The following is a 22,300-nucleotide window of genomic DNA, read 5'->3' as shown; positions in this document are numbered from 1 at the left end:
TCACCAATTTGACCTAACTCAGACCTTCAAGGATGATACTCACTCACCAAGCAAGACACAATTAGCAACAAGAGCAAAACCAAGCCCTAAGGAAGACTCTCAAAGAAACCCTAATTCTGGGGCCCCGCTGACTCCCCTGGCTCAAGCAGAGCCTGCCATCCTATTGATCCCTCTGGCAACACTCAGCATGCAAAGCCTAACAGACAAACCCTAAAAACCTAGAAAGCAAACCCCAGAAAGCAAAAAAGTAGGGGTCTCCATTTGCAATGGGGCGATGTGTGAATACGTCACAACACAACCTCAATACTATATGCTATCATACAGGGTTGATAGCGTGCCTTGTTTAATTATTCAAGCATGATCATGTAGGGTGTTGTTGGTGTCTGTTTTATCATCTACCAAACATTAGAATGAAGTGCCCAAAGAGAATTTATCCTCTCTTGAAAAATCACCGTGTATGCTAAGATTGCTAGAAGATCATATGGCGATTCCAAGGTTTCTTTAGTCAAGTCTTGACATGTGGATAAGCTCAATGGGCATTGTGATTTGTTGGTAATACACAAAGGGACTTACGCTTGGATTGTTCAATTCACAATGAAGGTTTAAACAATGAAGCTCTATCATTTGGGACTTGGATCATGAAAAAAAACTGAAAAGGAGAGAAGGGTTTAGAAGTTCTAATATATTCCTAGGAATTCAAGAGACGGTATTGGTTCGATGACCTTAATAAACCACACTTTTCTTCGCCTCATTCATGACAACTACACAAAGTGGGTGCAATCTTCAAAGGACGTGCTTATGATTTGGAAGTTAAACATGCACAAAGGAAAGCTCGGACTAACTTTGCACAATGAATGAAAATCATCCATTCACCAAAAGTATGAGCGGAGATACACCATAAACCAATACTTATCAGATCTTTCATTCAATCTAATAACATGAAATAAATTCTAACTAATGTGTTGAAGAAATTGAAAACCTTGCTTAATCACTCAAACAATAGGGATTACAAAGCCTTAAGAGAAAACACACATGTAATATATTATCTGGAAATGACCATGCAACAATATTTCAAAAACCTCACACTCCAAATGAGAGGAGGCAACCTTATGTAGGAGTCCAAAAATTTTGAACAGCCGAGATCGAACAATGATCAAGGGCTTAGATTAAAAGATAAAACCCTAATTAGGGTTTCCTAAAACTAACTACCCCTCGACCAATGAGAGAATTACATTTGGGGACACTTGTCCTTCTTGCTAAATATGAACCAACAATGAAAATAGAAGGTTGTTGCATTGTGAAGTGTGCCCTCTAGAAGCTTCTGTGGATAAGTCAGGTTCATTGAACCTGGACATGCTGACTTGGAACAATCTGATTGGTTGGAAGATGACGAGGCACCACCTCAGCGTGTTGGATGTCCTTCTGAATACTCCAATTTGTGTCAAGAAATTGTCGAAGTATGGAAATTTGATTCTTCTTGTCACCATCTGATTCTGATTGAGAGCTTGTCTTTAAGTCTTAAGGAAATGAAATCCTTCAAGAAGTTTGTCATGATTGCTCCCATAGGTTTGGGATTGTAGATGAAATTCCCCAGGAAGTCTGAAATTCTTTTCTATATTTCCACCAAGTCTAAAAACTTTTCTTTCTTGATGCCTTGAGATTCTTTCAAGTGCCTTGAATTCTGAGAAAAATTCCTCTAGGCCTTCGTCATAATAGCTCTTCCCATACTTAGCCAAATTTTGGCCATCTTTACGCTCAGACGAACCTTGTTCGTGGATTTGTCTTCAATTCTGAATTTGGCTTGAAACTGCATTTGTGTTTTCTGCGATGATTCTGCCTTAGTTCTCATCCAAAGCCTGCAAAACCAAAAGAAATTAAGTTAGAATCCACATTTTGAGCGTGAATTTTGAAGGTTTGATGGCAAAGTGTGCTCTGATTCTCCACTTCCTCAACACTTTTAGCTTTCAACAAGCTGCAAACACTTAGAAATTTTAGAAACCCTTTTCAACAAGCTGCAAACACTTAGAAATTTTAGAAACCCTTGAAAACTCAATCTGATTTGAAGGTTTGGGAGTGAAATTTGTCTTTGATTAATTAAAAAAATGAATAACTTAGTCTCAAAATCTGTGAAAATCAGACTAAGTCCCTGAAAATCTCTTTCAAAGCTTTGAAAAGTAGATTGAAAACTCAATAAATCTGCCTTGAATACCCGTCACCTTCAGAATCTCAGAAAATTTTGAATCTGCGCTTGGAATGTCTTTGAAATGCTCTTGAAAACCTTCGAAATCCTCTTGAAATCTGTACAAAAACTCTTAAAATCTTCTCCTCCTCTTGTGTCTTGCTCTTCCAAGTTCGAACTTTGCAATTGGAAACCCTAGTCCTTCCAAATTCGAACTAGATTTGTTTCTATTTTTCTTCCATTCATCGAACCTAACATGTCTTGTTTCTTTGTTGAGTTTAGTCTTTTAAGAAAGTTTCTATTTTCAGTTTGAGTTCATGAATCAAACTCTATCTTTCTTTCTCCTTCCACATTTTAAACTTTCTAAAAAAATTCTTATTTCCCTCAGCTCGAATTTTGAAACTTTCCAGGTTGGGCAGACTTTATTGATTTCATGACTTCTTATCACCTCCATGGCGGACTTTGCCACATTCATGACCCTTCTCTTTGGGCGGGGTTGAGGAGACTTGTGCACCATTCTTGTTATTTCTTCACACCCCAAGGCGGACTTTGTGATAGTCAAGAACCAAGGTAAGGGCTGAGTTCATTAACTTCATGCACCTTACATTCAACCAAGGGCGGACTTCATCCATCTTAGGCACCAAGGAGGGCGGACTTCATCCATCTTAGGCACCAAGGAGGGCGGACTTGGTGAATTTCATGCTCATATCTTAGGCAGATTTCATCATTTCCTTGCACCATTCACAAGTTACTTCTTACATTCTTGGGCGGACTTTATCAAAGTTGTGCACCTTTCACATTAGTGCAGGGCGGACTTCGTCATCTTTATGGCTCATTGCTTGAGGGCGTTTGTCATCTTTGAGAACCTTTCATCTGTAGCAGGGCGGACTTGGTGAAGAATGTGCACCACTTATTATTTCCCTAGGGCGGACTTCATTGAAGTCATGCACCTTGATTTGAAGGAGGGTGGACTTTGCTTGATCCATGCACCATTGCTTCATACCCTAAGGCAGACTTCATGATGTTAAGGAACCTTTCTCATGCTACCTTCATACCCTTGGGTGGACTTTATCACTTCCTTGCACCATGGTGAGGGCGGAGTTCATTAACTTCATGATCCATTGCTATCATCTCCAAGGCGGACTTCATGAATTTCAAGAACCAAGGATGGCGGACTTCAAGAAATCCACGCACCATGAGATCAAAACTTCAAATCTTCAAAACTTGAACAATACTCCTCGGATTGCCTTGAAATTTGAAAACCATACTTCAATCATCCCTTGAATTTCATGATCCCTAAAATTTAGGAATTTAGCTTTTCCGGATAAAACTTGAATTTTGAAGGAATTTGATGATTGTTTTCAGTGCATCTCAGTGCCAATAGTGCAAACCCTAGATCCCCTTTCCAAAAATAGAAAAAGAAAGCATCCCTAAAAAAATAGGAATTTTTTTTTCTAAAAATAGCCATTTTGGGGATCATGCTTAAAGTGCCAAAAATGAAACTTCCTAAAAAATAGGAAAAAGCAAAAAAAGCAAACTTTCCAAAAATAGAAAGTTGTCCAAATTAGCTCAAATCAATTGCAATCTTCGTCCTTTGGCCTTTCTAGGGACTTTGACGGTGTGCAGACTCTGTTCTGACCATGGTTTGCACAAACTGACTCACGACTTCAAAACTCGGACCATTCAAAACTGACAAACTTGGCAATACTGATGCCGGAAGGTCAAAAAAACCCTAACAAAAACACTAGAAAGTAGGAAAAAGGGAGGGTCCCCATTTGCAATAGGGCGATGTGTGAAAAGGTCACAACATGTGTCCTATACAATAGTTCTCCTACTCATTAAGGTCATGTAGGGTGTCTTATGTAACAGTTCCCCTACTTGTTATGATCACGTAGGGTATCTTATGTAACAGTTCCCCTACTTAATATGATCATGTAGGGTGCCTTATACAGCAGTTCCCCTACCTAATATAATCATGTAGGGTGCCTTATACAGCAGTTCCCCCTACTTCTCAGGATGTTCAGTATTATGCCAAAACCAGACTTATATACACATATATTCAGAATATTAATATACAAAATTTTAATATCTATCTCAAATATTCACCAATTTTGTTATGTACAACCAGTTATATAAGTATATATATGTAATATTATTGCTCAGAAAGTCCTTACCAGAAAGATGCCCTTTCCCCTAGTATTATTATGTTGACATGAGCAGACTTCAAAGCTTTGATTCTGATTTCTCCAGACCCGTAAACTCTATATTAATATTACTATTAAATTCTGCATAAAAACATTATCAGGCTTCATATATTAAGCATACATATTAAGCGCATCCCCATGCATACCACCAAGAACAAGGATGTTACTGTCTGTAACTTAGTAACAGTTCTGATCTGATCTGATTGACTGTGTTCTCCCTATATGCTTTTGATTCCTTTCCTTTATATCTTCCAATGTGAGGGAGAGGTCACAGTTCACACCACTTCATCATGTATGCCCTTTGGCAAGAGACACATGCTTTCACCATTAGCACCCTTTAAAAGAGTGCAACTCTTCATTATTTCTGCCCTTTGGAAGGGACACAACCTTTCAAAATCAGATCTGAACTTCTTATTTAAATCAGATCTGCACTTCTGATTTCCAAATTACCCCCCTCCCAAATGAGGTTCTCTTCTCCCTTTTATATCTCATTGTTGAGGGAGACACAACTTTTCCTTCCATGTCTTTTGACCATTCATTAACTTAATTAAATTTTAATTAATTACATTTAATTATATTCTGTTATATTTTTTATTTAATTTTTAATATTTAAATTTATTATTATTATTTATTATTAAATTCTATTTCAAAGTGGGGACATTGCAGGGAATGAGATATCAATTGGCATGTAGCAAATCTTGCCCCATAGCTTGTCATGAATGACATTCATTCACTTGTCTTCCTAAGGTCATCAATTTTCCATGGTTGTAAACATAGTAATAGAAAATGCCAAAAAATGCATATAACCATACTTAATACTTAATTGGCACCAAATCCACATGGTTCAAACTTTCCATGCTTGCTTATTCAAAAAACTGGTTGAAATTGTGTGAATGTAGGTCAAATAGTGAATTAACCAATGGCAATTGAAGAAAACATGTTTTAGAAATGGGTAAGTGAAATAAATCTGTTTTTAAGTGTGTAGTTCAATAAAACACCATTTTTTTAGTCAGCCCATGGTTTTGTCTATAAAGCCCTTTTAGCATTTGCAATTTTTTCCTCGTGTTTTAATGAGTATTTTGGCATCTTTTAATTTACCCTTTTTACTCCCGTATTTTTTACGTTTTAAACTTGTATAATTGAATTCCATTTGTACTTTTGGTTTGTTGTACCATTTCCATGTATGGATAATGTGAATATGGTTTGGATTCTTAAGTTGTGCTAGGACCTTTTCTTATGGTTTTAATGAGTATTTTGGCATCTTTTAATTTACCCTTTTTACTCCCGTATTTTTTACGTTTTAAACCTGCTAGTTGCATCTGGCAATGTAGATTAGGGACAACCATATATTTGCTATGTTTGTCATTTTATAGTTGAAATTTGCAGACTTTGGGCATCTTTTTATAATTCTTATATAATATGTATGCACATTGACAATGAAAGCATTTAAAGTTTGTTAATTTGTTTGTCAATTCTCATGTGAAATCTAAATTCAATTCTAATGTTATGTATTAAGCTTCTATAATGTCTATGATAAATGATTTATCAATGTTATGATAGGAATATTTAAAATTTCTTATATTTTTAAATATTTCCCTATTTTTATAGTCGTTCCAAAACGTACCCCTATATTGGAAACACATCCTATCATCCCTTGCTGTCCCCATTCCTGAAACTTAGGGAGCATAGGGCCTTTACTTAGTGGATGGAGGAGTATGTGCTGCAATTTTGCTTAGATGCAAACAAACTAGCAATCCATCAAGACAAAGAGAGCTAGAGTTAAAAAATTCAAAATAAAATATGGAACTTCAAAGTTGATAAATTTTGTCTTTCTATTTTAGATTAAAAAACTATAAAACTTACTTGCAATAATACATTGATTGCGAGATGTTGTAGATGAAATATTCCCTTTTAAAATTTTCCAAAAACTTTTGCTTGATAATTTTCTTTTGGTTTTTCCAATTGTTTGAATCTTTTTATTTTTTATTTTTTAATGCAATTTTAAAAACAAATGCATACTAATTTATATCTTCTTTTATTGAAAGAATATTGATAACATAGTATTCAAGGCATATTGATTGAAAGAAATATTTTAAATATAAAGAAAACTTAGGTAATAATGGAACCTAGTTTAGCTTTGGTCTCTAATTCCTTAACAGCTAGTGGAGGATCCCCAAAAGACAAATAGAATTTCATCAACTCTCAACTCTTCCTTGAAAGTGGTAGTTGGGCCCCACTACATGCAATTGGCATAATACCATGGTTACCTCGAGTTTCCAGGACGGGGGGACGTGTTTTTGAGACACAATTTTTCAAGCCAATTTTGGAGATGGCTAGGGGAGGCAAAGGGGACAACTATATAAAATATAGAGAAAATTAAAAATATATAGGGAAATTTAAAATTATCATATGAAAACATGGGTAAAGCATGCATATATACATTATAGAATCTTAACATATAACATTTGTGTTCAAAATTCCTTGTCAATACTAAATATGCATTCATAATTCATAATTCATTGTCAATATGCATGTGATATAAAAAAATAACATACAAAATGCCCAAAGGTTACACTACTGCCATATGGTCTTATTTTCAATTACTATACGAAAATACAAAAAAACAAAGTACTGATGCCCCTAATATGCATCTCCCAACACTACATCAAAATCAGAGTCCTCTTCAGAGTCATTGCCACTGTCATTGTCCACCTCATCCAATGGAATCCCAACCATTCCCCTTGGTGTCTCCTCATCAATCGGGGTGACGTCTTGGGGATCAACATCCCACCATAAAGTTGAACTCTACCAATACTTTGTAGTCTGCCAATACTGAAGTCAAAGAACACTATGCACAACCACTAGCTTCTCTTCTCGTTTAGAGGTAAGTCTATTCCTCTTGATGGAGTGGATAAAGCCATATGTGGACCAATTCCTCTCTATAGTAGAGGAATTGACAACTTGTGCAAGGAGGTGTGTGCCAAGCAACTTCAATTGTGATGTATCTCTCTCGTGGCATGTCCATCATCCAATAGGGTCAGTTTGAGCTAATATAGCTCTATCCAACCTCGCCTGTGGTTTACTCAATGTTGGGCCATGAAGATTTGCAAAGTTCAAGGAATTATGTGCGAAGTATTGAAGCCTACTCCTCTGGATACATCTTATCAGTGGCTCATGTGAACCCATCTAAAACCTCTCATATGTCACAAGAGTCATCGTCATCACTACTTTGTCTATGGAAAAAAAAAATGGCAAAGGATGAGAGAGATATTGAGCTTTAGGCACAGTCGACTCTTTTTGAACTATGACCATAGGATTTTGAGTGCTCATAGTATCCCACAAACATGTATGGAACACATTTTCTGTGTAGTTTGTCTTTCTTCAATGACAATACGTGCATTAGAAAAACAACCAAATGTTCTGAAATGCTTTACTGTGGACTTTCCATCACATCATGTTTTTTCTGGTATAACATTTTGAGTATTTTAGTTGAGTTTTTTTCAAAAGATATGCAAAACAACTTATACGTCTAGACAAAAGTTTTAGAGGTAAGATTTTGAAATGAATCATATGTTTGCCTAATTATTATTTCCTTGATTTTCTAACTCCAACATCAAAAGCCTCTACCAACATGGCTTGTAAAGGTGCAGGCCCGAGTGCATTCGGGAGAGGAATCTCAAAAGGAGGTGAAGTGGAAAAGACCAAGGGAGGGATGGTATAAAATTATTTTCAACGAGGCTTCGAAAGGGAACCTTGGACCCTTAGGTATTGGGTGTGTGGTGAGGGATTGGGAGGGTAACATTGTGGCAATTGGAGGAAAAAGAATTGAAGATGGAACAAATAATGTGGTGGAAGCAGAAGCAGCTCTCTTCAGGATCAAATTGGGGAAACAATTAGGATTGCAAACTATCCATTTGGAAGGAGATTCAATGATTATTGTTAATGCCATTGTTAGTGGTGAAATCTAGGCATGGCATTTGCAAAAGTATATTGCGGCCATCAAAGTTGAGTTGGAGGCCTTACCAAGCTATGAGGTGAGCCACGCCAAACGAATGGGCAATCATGAGGCGGATGTACTATCCAAATGGGCGTCATCATTCACTGAAGTGGGAGAGGTACGATTCGAGGATTTCAGAGAGATTGCATAGCCGGATAATAAGTGACGTTGTCCTTTGAAGCATGCGACTATTAATGGTATGGCAAGGGAGTTAGAGTGATGGGACGGGGAATGTGCGAGGTGGCGTTATAAGGAAGCCAAAGATGCTGGGTGGTAGCATTTGCCGTTGAGTGCGACAGTGATCTTTGAGGTGGAGTGAAGGATGGAGGCGAATTTCACTCTCATCACCTCTCGCTTGCAGGTTGCCTTCCATGGGAAGGTAACGACTCGGTGGTTGTTTCTATTTGGGGATGCAGAGTTTATTTAGGGGGTGGAGATTTTGGTATGTGATATCTTTATGCAGCTTAAGCATAGGTATAAGACTAATATGGATATTGTATGCATGGTAATTGCCTGTGGTTTAGACTTGGGTGAGCCCATTGACACCATTAAATGGGTTATGAACTCAATTCTTGAGGACTGGTTGGAGGGATTGGACTCTATTCTGGAATGGCTAGTGCCTGGGGAGGGCTTTGATATGAGTGAGGGCCTTGAAAATTTGCGGGCTGAGAATGGGTATGAGCCCATTCCGTTCATGTGGTGGCCACCAGAGTGTGACAAGGACGAGAGGAGGGCGGAGGCTCTCATTGGATGGGACACAATCAAGACTTTCGTTCGGAACAAGGAGGCTTAGAGGGCGTGTGCGGTGGCGTTAACGGACGAGGAGGCAAACTTTGGTGTCGAAGGTGCTCCATGCGGGTGCGGAGGTCCCGAGGTGGCAATGTGATAATGACACATAAGAAGGCTTGGCGGACAGCTTGAGGGAAGTGGGCGTGGTATGTGACAAATACAGGGCAGTTTTTTGATATTCCCCTGTTTGGCGATGATGTTATGGGTTTACACAGTCCGTGTACAGGGGCTTTTGTTTTGATGTATATGGTTTAGGGCTGGGATGGTTTTGATGTCGACACGTTCTGTGGTCATGGTGTTTTGGCGTTTGGGGGGAGGGTTTTTTTTGCAAATTATTGATGGTTAGTATAATGGTGCTTCGGCTTTGGGTCTCAGGTGGTGTCTGTAAGGGGTGTCGTTAATTGACTAGTGGGTGGTAGTTGCAGGATGTGGGCGGTTTTTGACGACTATCGGCCCAATTTTGGCTTACATTTTATGTAAACTCTTTATTATATTATATATAAAATATATTGCTTCTACAAAAAAAAAAAAGCCTCTACCAACATATTCATGCTCCATTATCTGTTCTAAGTGGTTGAATTGCACAATATATAACTATTTGACAAGTTCTAAATTTCTTTGAACTCAATTTTCATTTTTCAAGATATAGGCACACAATATCCTACTGTAGTCATCTATAATAATCAAAACAAATCTAGCACTGATGTTGCTGGCAAGGTTCGCAAGAATCACCAGCATCAGAGAGTTGTTCATAGGATATCTATCATCATATCATGTCTTTAGGAGCTGCAACTGACAGCAAGTTTTGCACTAAATCATCTCAACTTGAATCAACAGAAGTTAAGGCTTTGGCCAAACGCTTACACATTGAATGCCAATGCATTGTTTCCACAGTAGTGGGCATTTCTATAAAAGGATTCTCAAGTTAAAAGATGAAGAATTAGAGATTTTTATTAGAGGTTATTTTGGCAAGTTTAATTAAAAGATAGTTCCAGTGTTGATTGAAGCTAGCAGATACATAGTTATTTGATTTGACTGTTGTCCATAAGTAGGCATATGGTCTCTTTATAACAACTATTTTCTATAAACTGGCTTGACATCCTTAGCATTTGCCTTATTTTTTTTCTACTTTTTGGAAGATTGGCGACCACATTTTTGCAGAATTAGGCTGGATAATTGATATGACTCTGTAAAACTCATCTATGTTAATACTGGTGTTTTTTTCTTAACAAATTGATGGAATTGCCTGTAATATACTAAATATTATTTATAATTTTTCTGTTCTAACATTGCTAATATTTTTATTATTGGTTATAAGAATGTCTTTCATAAATACACATTTATGCCTATGGTTTTATTTATTGCAGGATGCCCCTGTGCCACCTTGCATCTCGCAATTAGAAGGTGGACTTGTTCAAGTGGCAATAGAAGTTGAAGATCGTGCACAACGCTCGGCAATTACAAGTAAAGCTTTATATCTTTGATGTTTGGTCTAAGTTATTCTTAATCATGACCTAGCATTTGTAATTCCATTAAAAAGACAGTAGGTACTGTATATTACTAACATAAAAATAATACACTAGATGCCATATACTCTCAATACTACAATGGATAATGTTCGGTTTATTACATATTTTTCCTATAAATGTCTTTAGTTCTTATATTATTTCCTAGCAAGGCAAGCAATGCTGAACGCTGCTCTAGACACTCCTTTATTACTGTCTGTTGATCTACATCTGGCAGTTGATTTCTATGGTCACTTTTGTGATATGCAAAAGCTCCATGAATAATGGTTGTTGTTTATAATCTCAAACTATAGATGCTACACAATTGCAGAACTAACATGAAACAACTTTTTATTGAGTATTTAATGAGGAATTACAAAATTTTTACCGAATGTTTTAAGGCATTGATAAATTTGTGTGTTTAAGCTACCACAAATATTTTTTTGAACAGGTGCAGCATGCATTTGAGAATTTTGTCTTGCATTTTGTTTAGTCATAATGTCATTTTGGCATTGCTGGACCCACATTTGCTTAGGTCTCATCCTCTTGGTGGATTTTTGTTTTATATTACAAGTTTGACCCTAGTTGTATTTTTTCTTGTTTCACTTCCGTTACTTGCTATACAATTTTTCTTTTTTATATGGCAATTCATCATGCATCCTCAAGAATCAAGATGAACCATTGCAAAAAATAGATTTTCAGAAAACTAGCTCGATGCTCACCTTTTTAATCCATAGGTACAATCAAACAACGTTTTCCATGCTGAACTAGATAATAACCTATGTTACGGGGTACACCGTTAAGGTGTCCCACACCCTGTTATGATAATTGTATGAATTAACATAAATGAAGAAAACTCTTATAAAGAGATTACACACATGAAGTTTCTAAATGAAACAGAAAAACTAAATTAGAAACTAGCTAAAGACGACTAAGATAACTAAGATGACTAAGATGACCATTAAAGAAATATTACAATATTCCAATACCCTCCCTTAATGGTCATCGGTCTAACTACCCAGAGAAAAATAGAGAAGGCTGCCCCCTTCTTCTCAGAATGTTTTGCGACATGAGCCTACCACTAACCCTGTCATTGAGATGAGCCTGCCACTGACCCTTCCAGAATTTGGAGAACTTCTGGAGAACACAAATCGTCCACAAACTTTTGTAGATGAGCATGATGCCCCAAAACAGATTGCAAGAAGGCAAGATTTTTGAGGAAAAAATCGCCAAACTTAGAAACTAAAGTTTACAAAGCATCGTTTTTTTTTCAGAAAAAACAGTAAAAACCCTAAGATGAAACATTTGCACCCATGATTTTTGAGGGAAAAATCAAGCAAAACCCAGAATCCCACGCAAACATCGCGAATTACAAATGACCAGACATTATTTTTGAGGAGAAAAATCGATCAAAATCCGACATGACTTTTGAGGTGAAAAATCAATCAAAACCCAAGACACAGAATTCGAGACACAGATCAAAATATAAAACTTCATTTTTGAGGAAAAACGGTAAAATCCAACATAATTTTTTAAGAATAACAATTATTAAAACCCTCCTAGAAATTTTTTAAGGGAAAAAATTATTAAAATCCATAAGAAATTTTTAAGGGGAAAAATTTACTAAAACCCGTCAAATTTTTATGGCAAAAACCCAAAAAAATAATGTGGAAAAAATTAATAAAACCCACAAAATAATTTTTTAAGCACAAAAAATTATTAAAAACCCATAAATCTAAGAACCTAGGCATTGCTATCCAAAACATGCCCAAATATTAGAGCCACGAAAGCAAAAAACCTTAGGTCAAAGGTAGAAACCCTAAGTCGAGAGTTGCAGAAAACACGTTCCCGTCGCGATTTAAAACACACCAGATCACCGGATTGCAGTCCCTTCTTGACCTGCAAGCCATCGTGGGAACACAGAACTTGAAGCTGTTGCAGAAAAGATGCAAAGCCATCACCAAAAACCACCAGACACGTGCGAAAAAAACACCAAAAGCAACGGAAAAATATGCCCAGAAAAAGCCAACTATGGAATTGCGACACACTGAAAATCATAGAGGGCCGTCGCAGGAGAAAAGAAAAGCCCGTCGTGAGATGTAAAAAATACAGTCGTGCGACACAAAAAAAATGCAAACCCTTTCATCGTCGCACGAGAAGGCAAAAAGCAGATCCATCGCGCAGGTACTGAAGATGGCAGAAGAGAGTTGCATCACAAAAAAACTCCATGAAACAAAGACGTGTCGAACAAAGAAAGCGTCGACATAAACCGACGCAATTGAAGGGAAAAATATGATGCCAAAAAAACCCTCGAAAATTTCAGACACCAAAATCCGCCTTAGACCAAAACCTTCAAATTTGCAGTGTCGTTTTTTTCACAAAAATTGATTAAAATTTTTTTGGAAAAAATTCCAAGGAGAATTGCTTACGAATTTTTATTAAAAAATTTGCCAAATCTTAAAGAACCCCATCAACCTGCTCTGATACCATGTTATGGTAATCGTATGAATTAACATTAATGAAGAAAGCTCTTATAAAGAGATTACACACATGAAGGTTCTAAATGAAATAGAGACTAAATTAGAAACTAGTTAAAGATGACTGAGATGACTAAGATGAACATTAAAGAAACATTACAATATTCCAATACACTTGTACTGGGTATGGGTTAGCTCGGGGGTACACCTAGGTATGTACCCGAACGTACCTAGGCGTACCCAAAGGCTTTGAGCACCAAAAAATAACAAAAACATACATTTTTTATTTATTTTTTGCTTCCAAAAACCCTAAAATGTCACTGAAAGCATCATTTTGCCCAATACAAAGTGGTTTTTTCTCACATCTAACACCTTGTGCAGCTTATCATTGCTGCCCCTCAAAACCCATTAGGGTCTCCACTCCCAAACCCCCACTAGTTAGTGGGACCTCTTGTCATGTAAGAAATTTGATTACAATGAGGGGTTCTAGGAGTGGTAACCAGAATCAAGAACTTAGACAACTAAAATTATTGCTATTAAATGCCAATTGATAAACATAAATATTACATATTTAACTATCAATTGGCATTTAATATTTATTTTATCACTACCATTTTGGCATTTGGTATTTGGTATTGATCAATGATGAAGTATCATACCTATGTTACCAAGTCTTTCCTTGCACCCCGCGGGTCCTGGTCCAGTTCTTACTGGGTTTTGGTATTGGTGTGGTCCTTTGTGGGTTCAGCTAGGGTCTTGCCCACAGCCTATGGGTTCTGCCCTGCCGAACCTAGATGAACCCAGGGAGAATTTTGTCATCTTTCAAGGAATTTGGGCTGAGTTTGACCAAAATGCATTTATTTTACTTTTTAAATTGTTTTTTTTTCACATATGCACATTTGTTTAAAATAAAAATCTAAAACACTGAAAATTAGAATTTTTTATGTGATTTTATTTTCATCAATACAACAGATAAATTAACTTCTAATTATGGCTAATTTGTAAAATGGAGTCCTAAATAGAGTCATAATATCAGATTTTTGAAAATGTGTGCCAATCTCAAAATAAACCAGTAACTTTAGAGTTTACATGGCACATCACGAAGAAAAAAATCTGATTAGGGTAGAACCCTGGAGGGTTTTCATGCATAAAATTGATGGTTGCGTTTTGCGTGGTGACTTCATTAGCATTTTTTCACGATTTTACTGCATTGCATCAACCACTTTCCAGGAAATTGGAGAGAAAAAATTGTGACAGCAAACAACTTGAAATTAATATAGCAAACCACGGCCATGATACTTAACATGATCTTCTTGTGCTAAATGTTACAGTTTAAGTTGGCAGGGGTGTCGGATCTAGGACCCGGTTCGGATTTGGTTCCAGTACACCTCCTGTTTTGACTAGGGGCCACCACAAACTGCACCGGTTTGACCCTAGGTGAACCCGGGTTCCTAGCATGGGACAAAAATATTTGCAATTTCTTAATTTTGAGGTCCAATTCACCTTATGACTGACCCAAACCCTAAAAGCTGCCTCCAAAACACTTAAACACCAAAAACATCATTTTTGCTCATTTCAGTTGCAAAGAACAATTTCATTCCTATAGGCTGCCTTATATTTTTGCTTGTTGCATCAAGTAGAGAGTTGAAGATCGGAGATTGAAGCTTAATCAAGTGTTGCACTATCATTCCTAAACATTTACAAACTTCCATTGACTGTAAGAGGTAAGATATTTTTCATTTTCTTTTCCTCCATTTTTGTTTTCCTCTATCTTTTTCCTTTATTTTTTTTTCTCGTTTTGAATGTGTTCATAAAATTTCTTGCCATAGGAACTACAATGGCAACTAGCTCTAGCTCCACACATGAACAACAAAAATACAAAACGGATTCAAATTCTCCTTTATGGAACGTTGATATTATACAATTGCTTCTAGGAGGTGGGGGATTCCTTTGAAAATGCAGGGAATGTTATGTACAACGTTCTTGTTCATATTTTCGGGTGAAAGGCCATTCGTATGGAATACCAGGAAGAGGTATCAAAAGTTCTCTTGGAAAAAATGATGTACCTATATCACAAGACAAAGGGAATGCAACGCTCATCGAATTCCGATATTGTGGTAGAAGACCGCCCATTTTTTTACTATGGCTGATGTTGAAAGTGAAGAATCCATTGTACGCAAAAGATCAAAGGGACCTTTGGAAAGTGCATTTCAAAATGAGAGTTCAAAGTCGAGACATTACTGACCAAGATGTAGCAAGATGTATATATGCAAATGGGTTGGCTTTCCATTTTGTTCGTTCCCCATATTGGTAAAAGATGTTGAAAAGTGTTAATGAAGCTCCAAGAGGGTATAAGGGCCCGCGTTATGAGAAGGTACGTGGAACCTTGTTGGAAAAGAGGTCAAGGGGGTTGAAGATGCATTGAAGCCAATAAGGGATTCATGAATTGAGATAGGTGTTCCATTGTTTTAGATGGGTGAAACAATTTAAGAAATCGCCCCCTAATCAATGTTATAGCAATGTCCCCTAAAGGGGCAATGTTTTTGAACGCTGTGGATTGTGAGGGGCAGGTAAAAGATGGACAATTGCTTGTTGATATTCTCATCTTTGCCATTGAGATAGTGGGACCCCCCAATGCTATTCATGTCATAATGGACAATGCAAAGAATTGTTGAGCTGCTGGTTTGTTGGTTCAGGAACGATATCAACATATCTTTTGGACACCTTGTGTTGTCCACTCACTAATTCTTATGCTACAAAAGAGTGGAAATAAAATTGAGTGGATCAAAGAGGTGTATGTAGAGGCTGAGGACATCCAGATGTTCATCACCAACCGCCACATGTCTCAAGGAATTTTTTAGATCATTTTTAAAATTAGAGCTATTGAAGGTAAGTGAAGTAGTATAAAATTTTACATTTTTTAATTTTTTGATTTTCATAATTTGATTTTGTAATGTGTATTCTTCTTTAAAGTTTTGTCTTTAATTTTAAATAATTCTGGTTTTAATTTCTATTATAGGTTGCAAAGACCCATTTCGCCTCTAACACAATTGTCTTGAGACAACTTGTGAAAGTTCAAGAGGCACTTTGTAATATTAGATGACTCAAAAATTAAGCAAAGGATATTAGATGACTCATGGTGGGATCTGTTGAAGATTTATAGCTGCGATAGAGATCTAAGATAATATCTAACTCCTCTCCACCGTGGAGTCTCTTCACTTTCCTGTCGGTGACTCTTCCTCTCCACCATGGAGTCTCTTAACTTCTCTGCCGGTGACTCTTCATTTCTATGTGGTTGACGGTGTAGTTGTGGCTGTCGGTGACTCTTCATGTCCATATAGCTGTTGGTGAAGATGTAACTGTTGGTGTCTTTTCTTCTTCCTTCTTGGTGTCTCTTCACTTGCAATTCCGATTCTTTATATTCATTGCTCTTCTTCTTCGGCAGATGGATAGAGATATATTGCTGGCTTCTCTCGTTTGTCTGTAGCAAGTTGAGAATATTGTGTATGTAGTCTGTCAGATCAGATATATTATATGTTTTCTGTGTTCTGAATTTTCAGACTTATGAAGGTTTATAGAATGTATTAGAGATATATCATTTGACTTCATTGTCAAGATTGATTTGTGGAGAATCAAACTTATCTTATTGAGATTGATAGTAATCTGAAACTATCAACAGTTGTATTCATTTTCAGAGATATAATAAAGTTCATTTTTGAGTGGGCTGGGTTTTTCACCCTGCAGTGGAGGGTTTTCCCAGGACAAATTTTGTGTATTTTGTTTCAGATTTCTATGTTGCTAAAACATTAACAGGATCGTGTGGAGTATCTCCTTAGTTTCACAGAACCTATCATGAGCATGATTCCTATATTGACATGGATAGGTCTTGCATTGGAGAGGTGCATGATGGCATTGACTCAATGCTTGAGAAGATGAAATGCATCATAAGTGCAAAAGAGCAAGACCCTGAGGAGACTTTCTTCAAACAGTTGCATGCAATTGTTGAAAAAAGGTGGAACAAGATGACCACTCCATTACATCTTCTTGCCAATGCATTGACTCCAAATTACAACAATCAATCAATACCTTGATATGCTAGGAATGCTTGCCCCATACAGAGATTTTGAAGTGTCTAAAGGGTACCAAGGTAACATTGCTTAGAGTCTTCCTTGAAGATGATGTGCGAGATTTAATTACAAATAAGTTCATAGATTTTGTGCATGCAAATGGTCAAAGTGTTGAGGCTCTCTATGCTTGGTATAAGAAGGATGCTCATAGCTAGTGGTACTTCCATGGCCAGTACTTCCAAAACCTATAGACCCTCACAATTGTTATGGTAAATCGATATATTAAACAAAGGAGACAAAGGCTCCTTAAATAGATTTACAAAGACGATGTTTCTAAATGAAACAATTGTGAACTGAAGATAGAAAAGGAAACTTCCTAAAGCAAGTAAGATGACCATGGAAGGGACAAAGGGACGAGGGGCAAGAACAAGGGATAGGGGCAAGGGACAAAAACTGATTGTCTTTTGATCACAAACACAAAGAAGGCTGCCCCTTCTCTTCAGATTACTCTACTGCTACTGAGACCCTCCTTGGATTTGCAGAATGTTAATGATCAAGAGTACCAAAATCCTTCCAACCTGATGTTGGGAAACAAAATTGTCCCTCCCTATAGCTAGAGATATTGAGAATAGCTAGTTAAATTGAAACCACGATTTTGAGGAAAAATTGGCAAACCCTCCAAAGAGCTACAAACACGATTTTAGCAAAAACTGCAAAAGCTTTTGCAGATGAGCACTGAGCTTTGAGCACTGTTCGCTCTAGCAACTTAAAAACAGATTGCAAGAAACCACTGTTGCAGATGTTCACCCTAACAACTCTAGGTGCAACCCAAAACAAACTACAACAAACCATGATTTTTGTGGAAAAAATTGCCAAACCCTTGATGTGATGCAGAGATCACCCACGAAACAGTATTTTTTTCAGGAAAAAAATATAAAAGCTTATTGTTAAGGGAGAAAAAAAACCCACAAACGATTTTTAAAAAAACTAGACACAATTTTTGAGGAGAAAAATCGATCAAAACCCACACACTGAAACATCAGCAAGTAGTTGGCATAAAATATAAAACTTTGGTTTTGAGAAAAAAATGGTAAAACCCTTGTACAAAATGATTTTTGTGGACAAAAAATCGTACAAAACCCAAAAATAATTTTTTATGGAAAAAATTATGGAACTTGTCCAATGATTTTTTTCCCTGGCAAAAAAATCAGAAAACTCTTGATGCCAGATTACAAAACGCCCACAAATTGTAGAACTGCTCAAGCAAAGGGTTGCGCAGATTCTGAAAATGTCGGCTCAGGAAAACAAAAATCATGACCATGGAAGTCAAGGTTGCAGGTCTACTTAGACAAAGTGCATAACAAAATCCCATCAATAGAGACGTGAACACAAAGCCGTGTGGGCTGGGCAGAAGAACTAGGGCTGACCACGGGCTGAGAGAGCCTAAAAAAATGGCACGAACATAGATCGTGTGTAGAGGTCAACAAACGTGAAAAAAATATCGCGCGTTGGCATAAAGAGAAGATGCCGTGATTTGGAGAAGAACCACAAACTCTACAGGATTCGCATAAAAAACCCATGAGCTCCTACGATCACGGAAAACCCACAAACTCTCAAAAACACAAACAAAAAATGTTGACAGGTCCGTAAAACCCTCGACAAAAAACAGGAGAAAAACACCTGCAAATTTGCTCATAGAAACACACAAATTCTCCAACGATTTCAACAAAGCCTCCAACGATTTTTATTCTCATAAAAAATCGAAAAATAAATTTCTATAAAAATTCCAGAGAAGTCTTAAGAGGCTACAATTTTTTGTTTAAAAAATTCACCAAATTTTATGAAACCCCATCGACCCATTCTGATACCATGTTATGGTAAATCGATGTATTGAATAAAGGAGACAAAGGCTCCTTAAATAGATTTACAAAGATGATGTTTTTGAATGAAACAATCGTGAACTGAAGATAGAAAAGGAAACTTCTTAAAGCAACTCAGATTTCCATTAAAGAAACATTACATTATTTTAATAACAATCAAAACTTTATCACAAGTTGAACAATTAATGAACATTTATTTTTTAGTATTTAAAGTTTTATTTATATATATATATATATGTATATTTTATAAATTGAAAATTCTATTAATAAAATTATAAATGTATAACTTTAATTGTTTACGTTGTCTTCATAGATCACTAGCTCATATGCATTAGAAAGAAATCGGAGCACATATTTTTTCATCCACTCAGTAAAGAACACTAGATTGCAATCAAAAAGAGCGGAGAACTTAGTACATGTGCATTCCAACTTGTATCTCCTTTCACACAAGCAACATGACTACATGCAAGGGGAGACGAAGATGTGGGATATAGAGCCAGAGCATACTAACTTGGATGCTTCCACTTCTCAGCGTGTTGTATTTGAGGACTCGAAAAGTGAGAACAGTATTAGTGCAAGTGCAAGTGGCATTGGCATTGGCATTGCTTGCGGTTCATCTAATGTCAATGATGATGATGATGTTGATGATTTAGAGAATCCATTTGATCATTAAAACTTAAAAGTTAAAAGTTCCAATTGTTGAAATAATGAAACTTGAATTTGATATTATCATTTTGATATTGAACTTGAAGTATATAATGCTATGATAGTATGATTACAAGTTTATGGTGGTTTTGTTGTTTAAATGACGCTATGTGATATTCTAATCTTAATTCATGCTTAGGCTGCACACACACACACACGCACATATATATATATTTAATTTTTACATTGTTTTTGTACTAACAAATCTAAAACCCATTTTCAAATTTTGCCAAACTAGCAAACTGGGTTCTCGAACCCAAACTTGCAATGTAGGCTAAATATAATAAGGGCGCACTTTCCATGTAGTATAAGGTTACCTGGCGATCATCCTTGGGGTTTTTTCAGGCATCCCTGTTTCCAGGATGTCCTAGGGACGGGGGACGCCTCGGGGATGTCCCCTTTTGATGTAAGAAAAAGAAATGTCCCCTTTTCCAATAGACCAAATTTTCACACTTAAACACCTTATTTCTGATCGTATGTAATTTTTAGTACTGCTGCCAAGTCTGTTCCAGGTTTGCATATATTGCAGTTTTGCTTGTTTGATGCAATTGATATATGGTAGTTTTTGGTATGGACTTCCAAGTACTTGTGAGTTTTCAGGTGAATTACCAGGTGAGTACTTGGCTAAAACTCATCAGCGAGATTTATGGCAAGTGCCTTGCTGGATCTTAATGACTTGCGAGTATCCAAGAGATGTTGAGTAGCTCACCGAGTTCTTGAATTATGATCCATCACATCTGAATTTGGCTTGCAATAGAATTTTAATCTTGAAGAATTGCCTAAAAGTTCTAAATTTGAGAAATGCATTTAGAAGGTTCTTGATTTATTGTTTTATTTATCTTTTTGTGTATGTTATCATAATACTTCTGCTTTTCTTCTGTTCCTTTTGTGTTCCCATCTTTTTTGTATTTACATCCGATTTTCCCACACTTAAGTTGGTAAACCTGGATTGGAAAAGTGACTTTCTTAGCCTGCTAGTGCCAACGTATCACCCAAACCTGGCAACATCTCAAGTATTCTACATCTTCGAGTTTAAGCAATTCATGCCGCTAGATCTGATATGGTAAGGATTTTAGAATGTAACACTGTAAAATAACTATTATTCATCTGGTCATGGCTTTGTTGGCAGGAGTAAATGCGGACGATGTTCGCGTGACAGTAGCAGCACCTGCAGCTCGTGGGGAAGCTAACAATGAGCTGTTAGAATACATGGGCAAAGTATGTCATTTCACATTTATGATTTATCTGATTTTTTTTTTGAGCAAATCAGTTGCAACTGTTGGCTTGATGTTAATGTGATATGGTACAGGTATTGGGTTTGAGATTAACGCAGATGACCTTACAAAGGGGATGGAACAACAAGTCAAAGCTGTTGGTGGTAAGACTTGAAATGAAAGACATCGGCTGTCTTGCTTGAACTTTACTGTATATGGTTTCTATGATTTGATGGTTCTATTTTGTTTTCTTATCTCATCCTTGTTTTATATGGTCTTCATCTTACATCCTGAGTCAAAATCTGATGCTTCATCTCTATTTCTCTTTCCTATCTTGTGTTATGGTTGGAGCACGCGATGTCTCAATCAGGTGGAAGATTTATCTGCTCGGGAAGTGTATGAAAAGCTTTTACTTGCCGTGCAACCATAGGAAGTTATTGTATTTCATTTGAATTTGTTTTGCATCTCACTTCATTACTTATTTTATGACTTCTTATTGTGCCTATCAATATTTTGTTAACCACAAAACTATGCACTACATTTTTAATTAGTCTCCTCTGCAAAAAATGCTCATCCAGCTTTATATGAGATGGATCATTTGGATGTGCATGGTGGAAGTTTTTTTTCAATTATTGCCCTCTTTACAAAGGAGCTTCAGTTTTGCAATATCAGGAGTATCCCGCATGACTTCTCATTAAACTCAACCGCAAATGATTTGGCTGCAAGTTAGCTGCCTGGTGAATGGAAGGTTGTCAACTCAAGTTGCAGTAACACGAGAGGCAATTTTAGAAAAGATATGTGGCGTTTAAATGTAGCATGTACAATGCTCATCACGATCCCAACATCCTATCCTTAGTCAGGGCAAGAATTAAGAGTACGAAAGGAAATTTTATAATTATATATGGAATTCCATAAATATTTAGTTTCTAAGTTACATTTATTAACAATTTATAAAATTTCCCTAGTTTACTCTTTTGTGTATTCAAATATATGTTTTATTAAACAATGACTTAGTTTGCACTAATTTTAGGTATATTTAACAATTCCCATATCCTCTCTATGGGAAGAAATTAACCTGAAATTCATTATGTTGTGCATTATTAAGCATATATAACTTTATAGACTTTTTGAAGTTCGGGGATAGATATGTATATTAGAAAGCATTCAAATATCTAGTGTTAGCGGTCATTTGCATAGATTATTCTGAAGGTTAGGTTTTGATGATTAATAAAAAAAATGGTCACAGGAGGTGAAGGTGCTTTTTCTTTGAGTCATTGTGAAAT

General features: G+C 36.6%; 1 protein-coding gene across 2 annotated transcripts in view; it reads left to right on the top strand.

Annotated features, from left to right (window-relative positions):
* The window catches only part of LOC131048818 (UPF0235 protein At5g63440), a 48,570-nt gene extending 26,566 nt beyond the window's left edge, over positions 1-22,004 (top strand). Inside the window, exons 4-7 of one of the 2 annotated variants that reach the window (XM_057982891.2) lie at positions 10,537-10,633; positions 20,933-21,021; positions 21,113-21,181; positions 21,369-22,004. In XM_057982891.2, the coding sequence (XP_057838874.1) occupies positions 10,537-10,633; positions 20,933-21,021; positions 21,113-21,181; positions 21,369-21,419 (306 nt within the window). In that variant the 3' untranslated portion in view covers positions 21,420-22,004. The remainder of the gene's footprint in view (positions 1-10,536; positions 10,634-20,932; positions 21,022-21,112; positions 21,182-21,368) is intronic. The other variant, XM_057982890.2, reaches the window with a different exon arrangement.
* The last annotated feature ends 296 nt before the right edge of the window (positions 22,005-22,300 follow it).

Source organism: Cryptomeria japonica, chromosome 10 (genome assembly GCF_030272615.1).
Source record: "Cryptomeria japonica chromosome 10, Sugi_1.0, whole genome shotgun sequence".
Classification (NCBI taxonomy): domain Eukaryota; kingdom Viridiplantae; phylum Streptophyta; class Pinopsida; order Cupressales; family Cupressaceae; genus Cryptomeria; species Cryptomeria japonica.
This window is presented reverse-complemented; position numbering and strand designations above follow the sequence as displayed.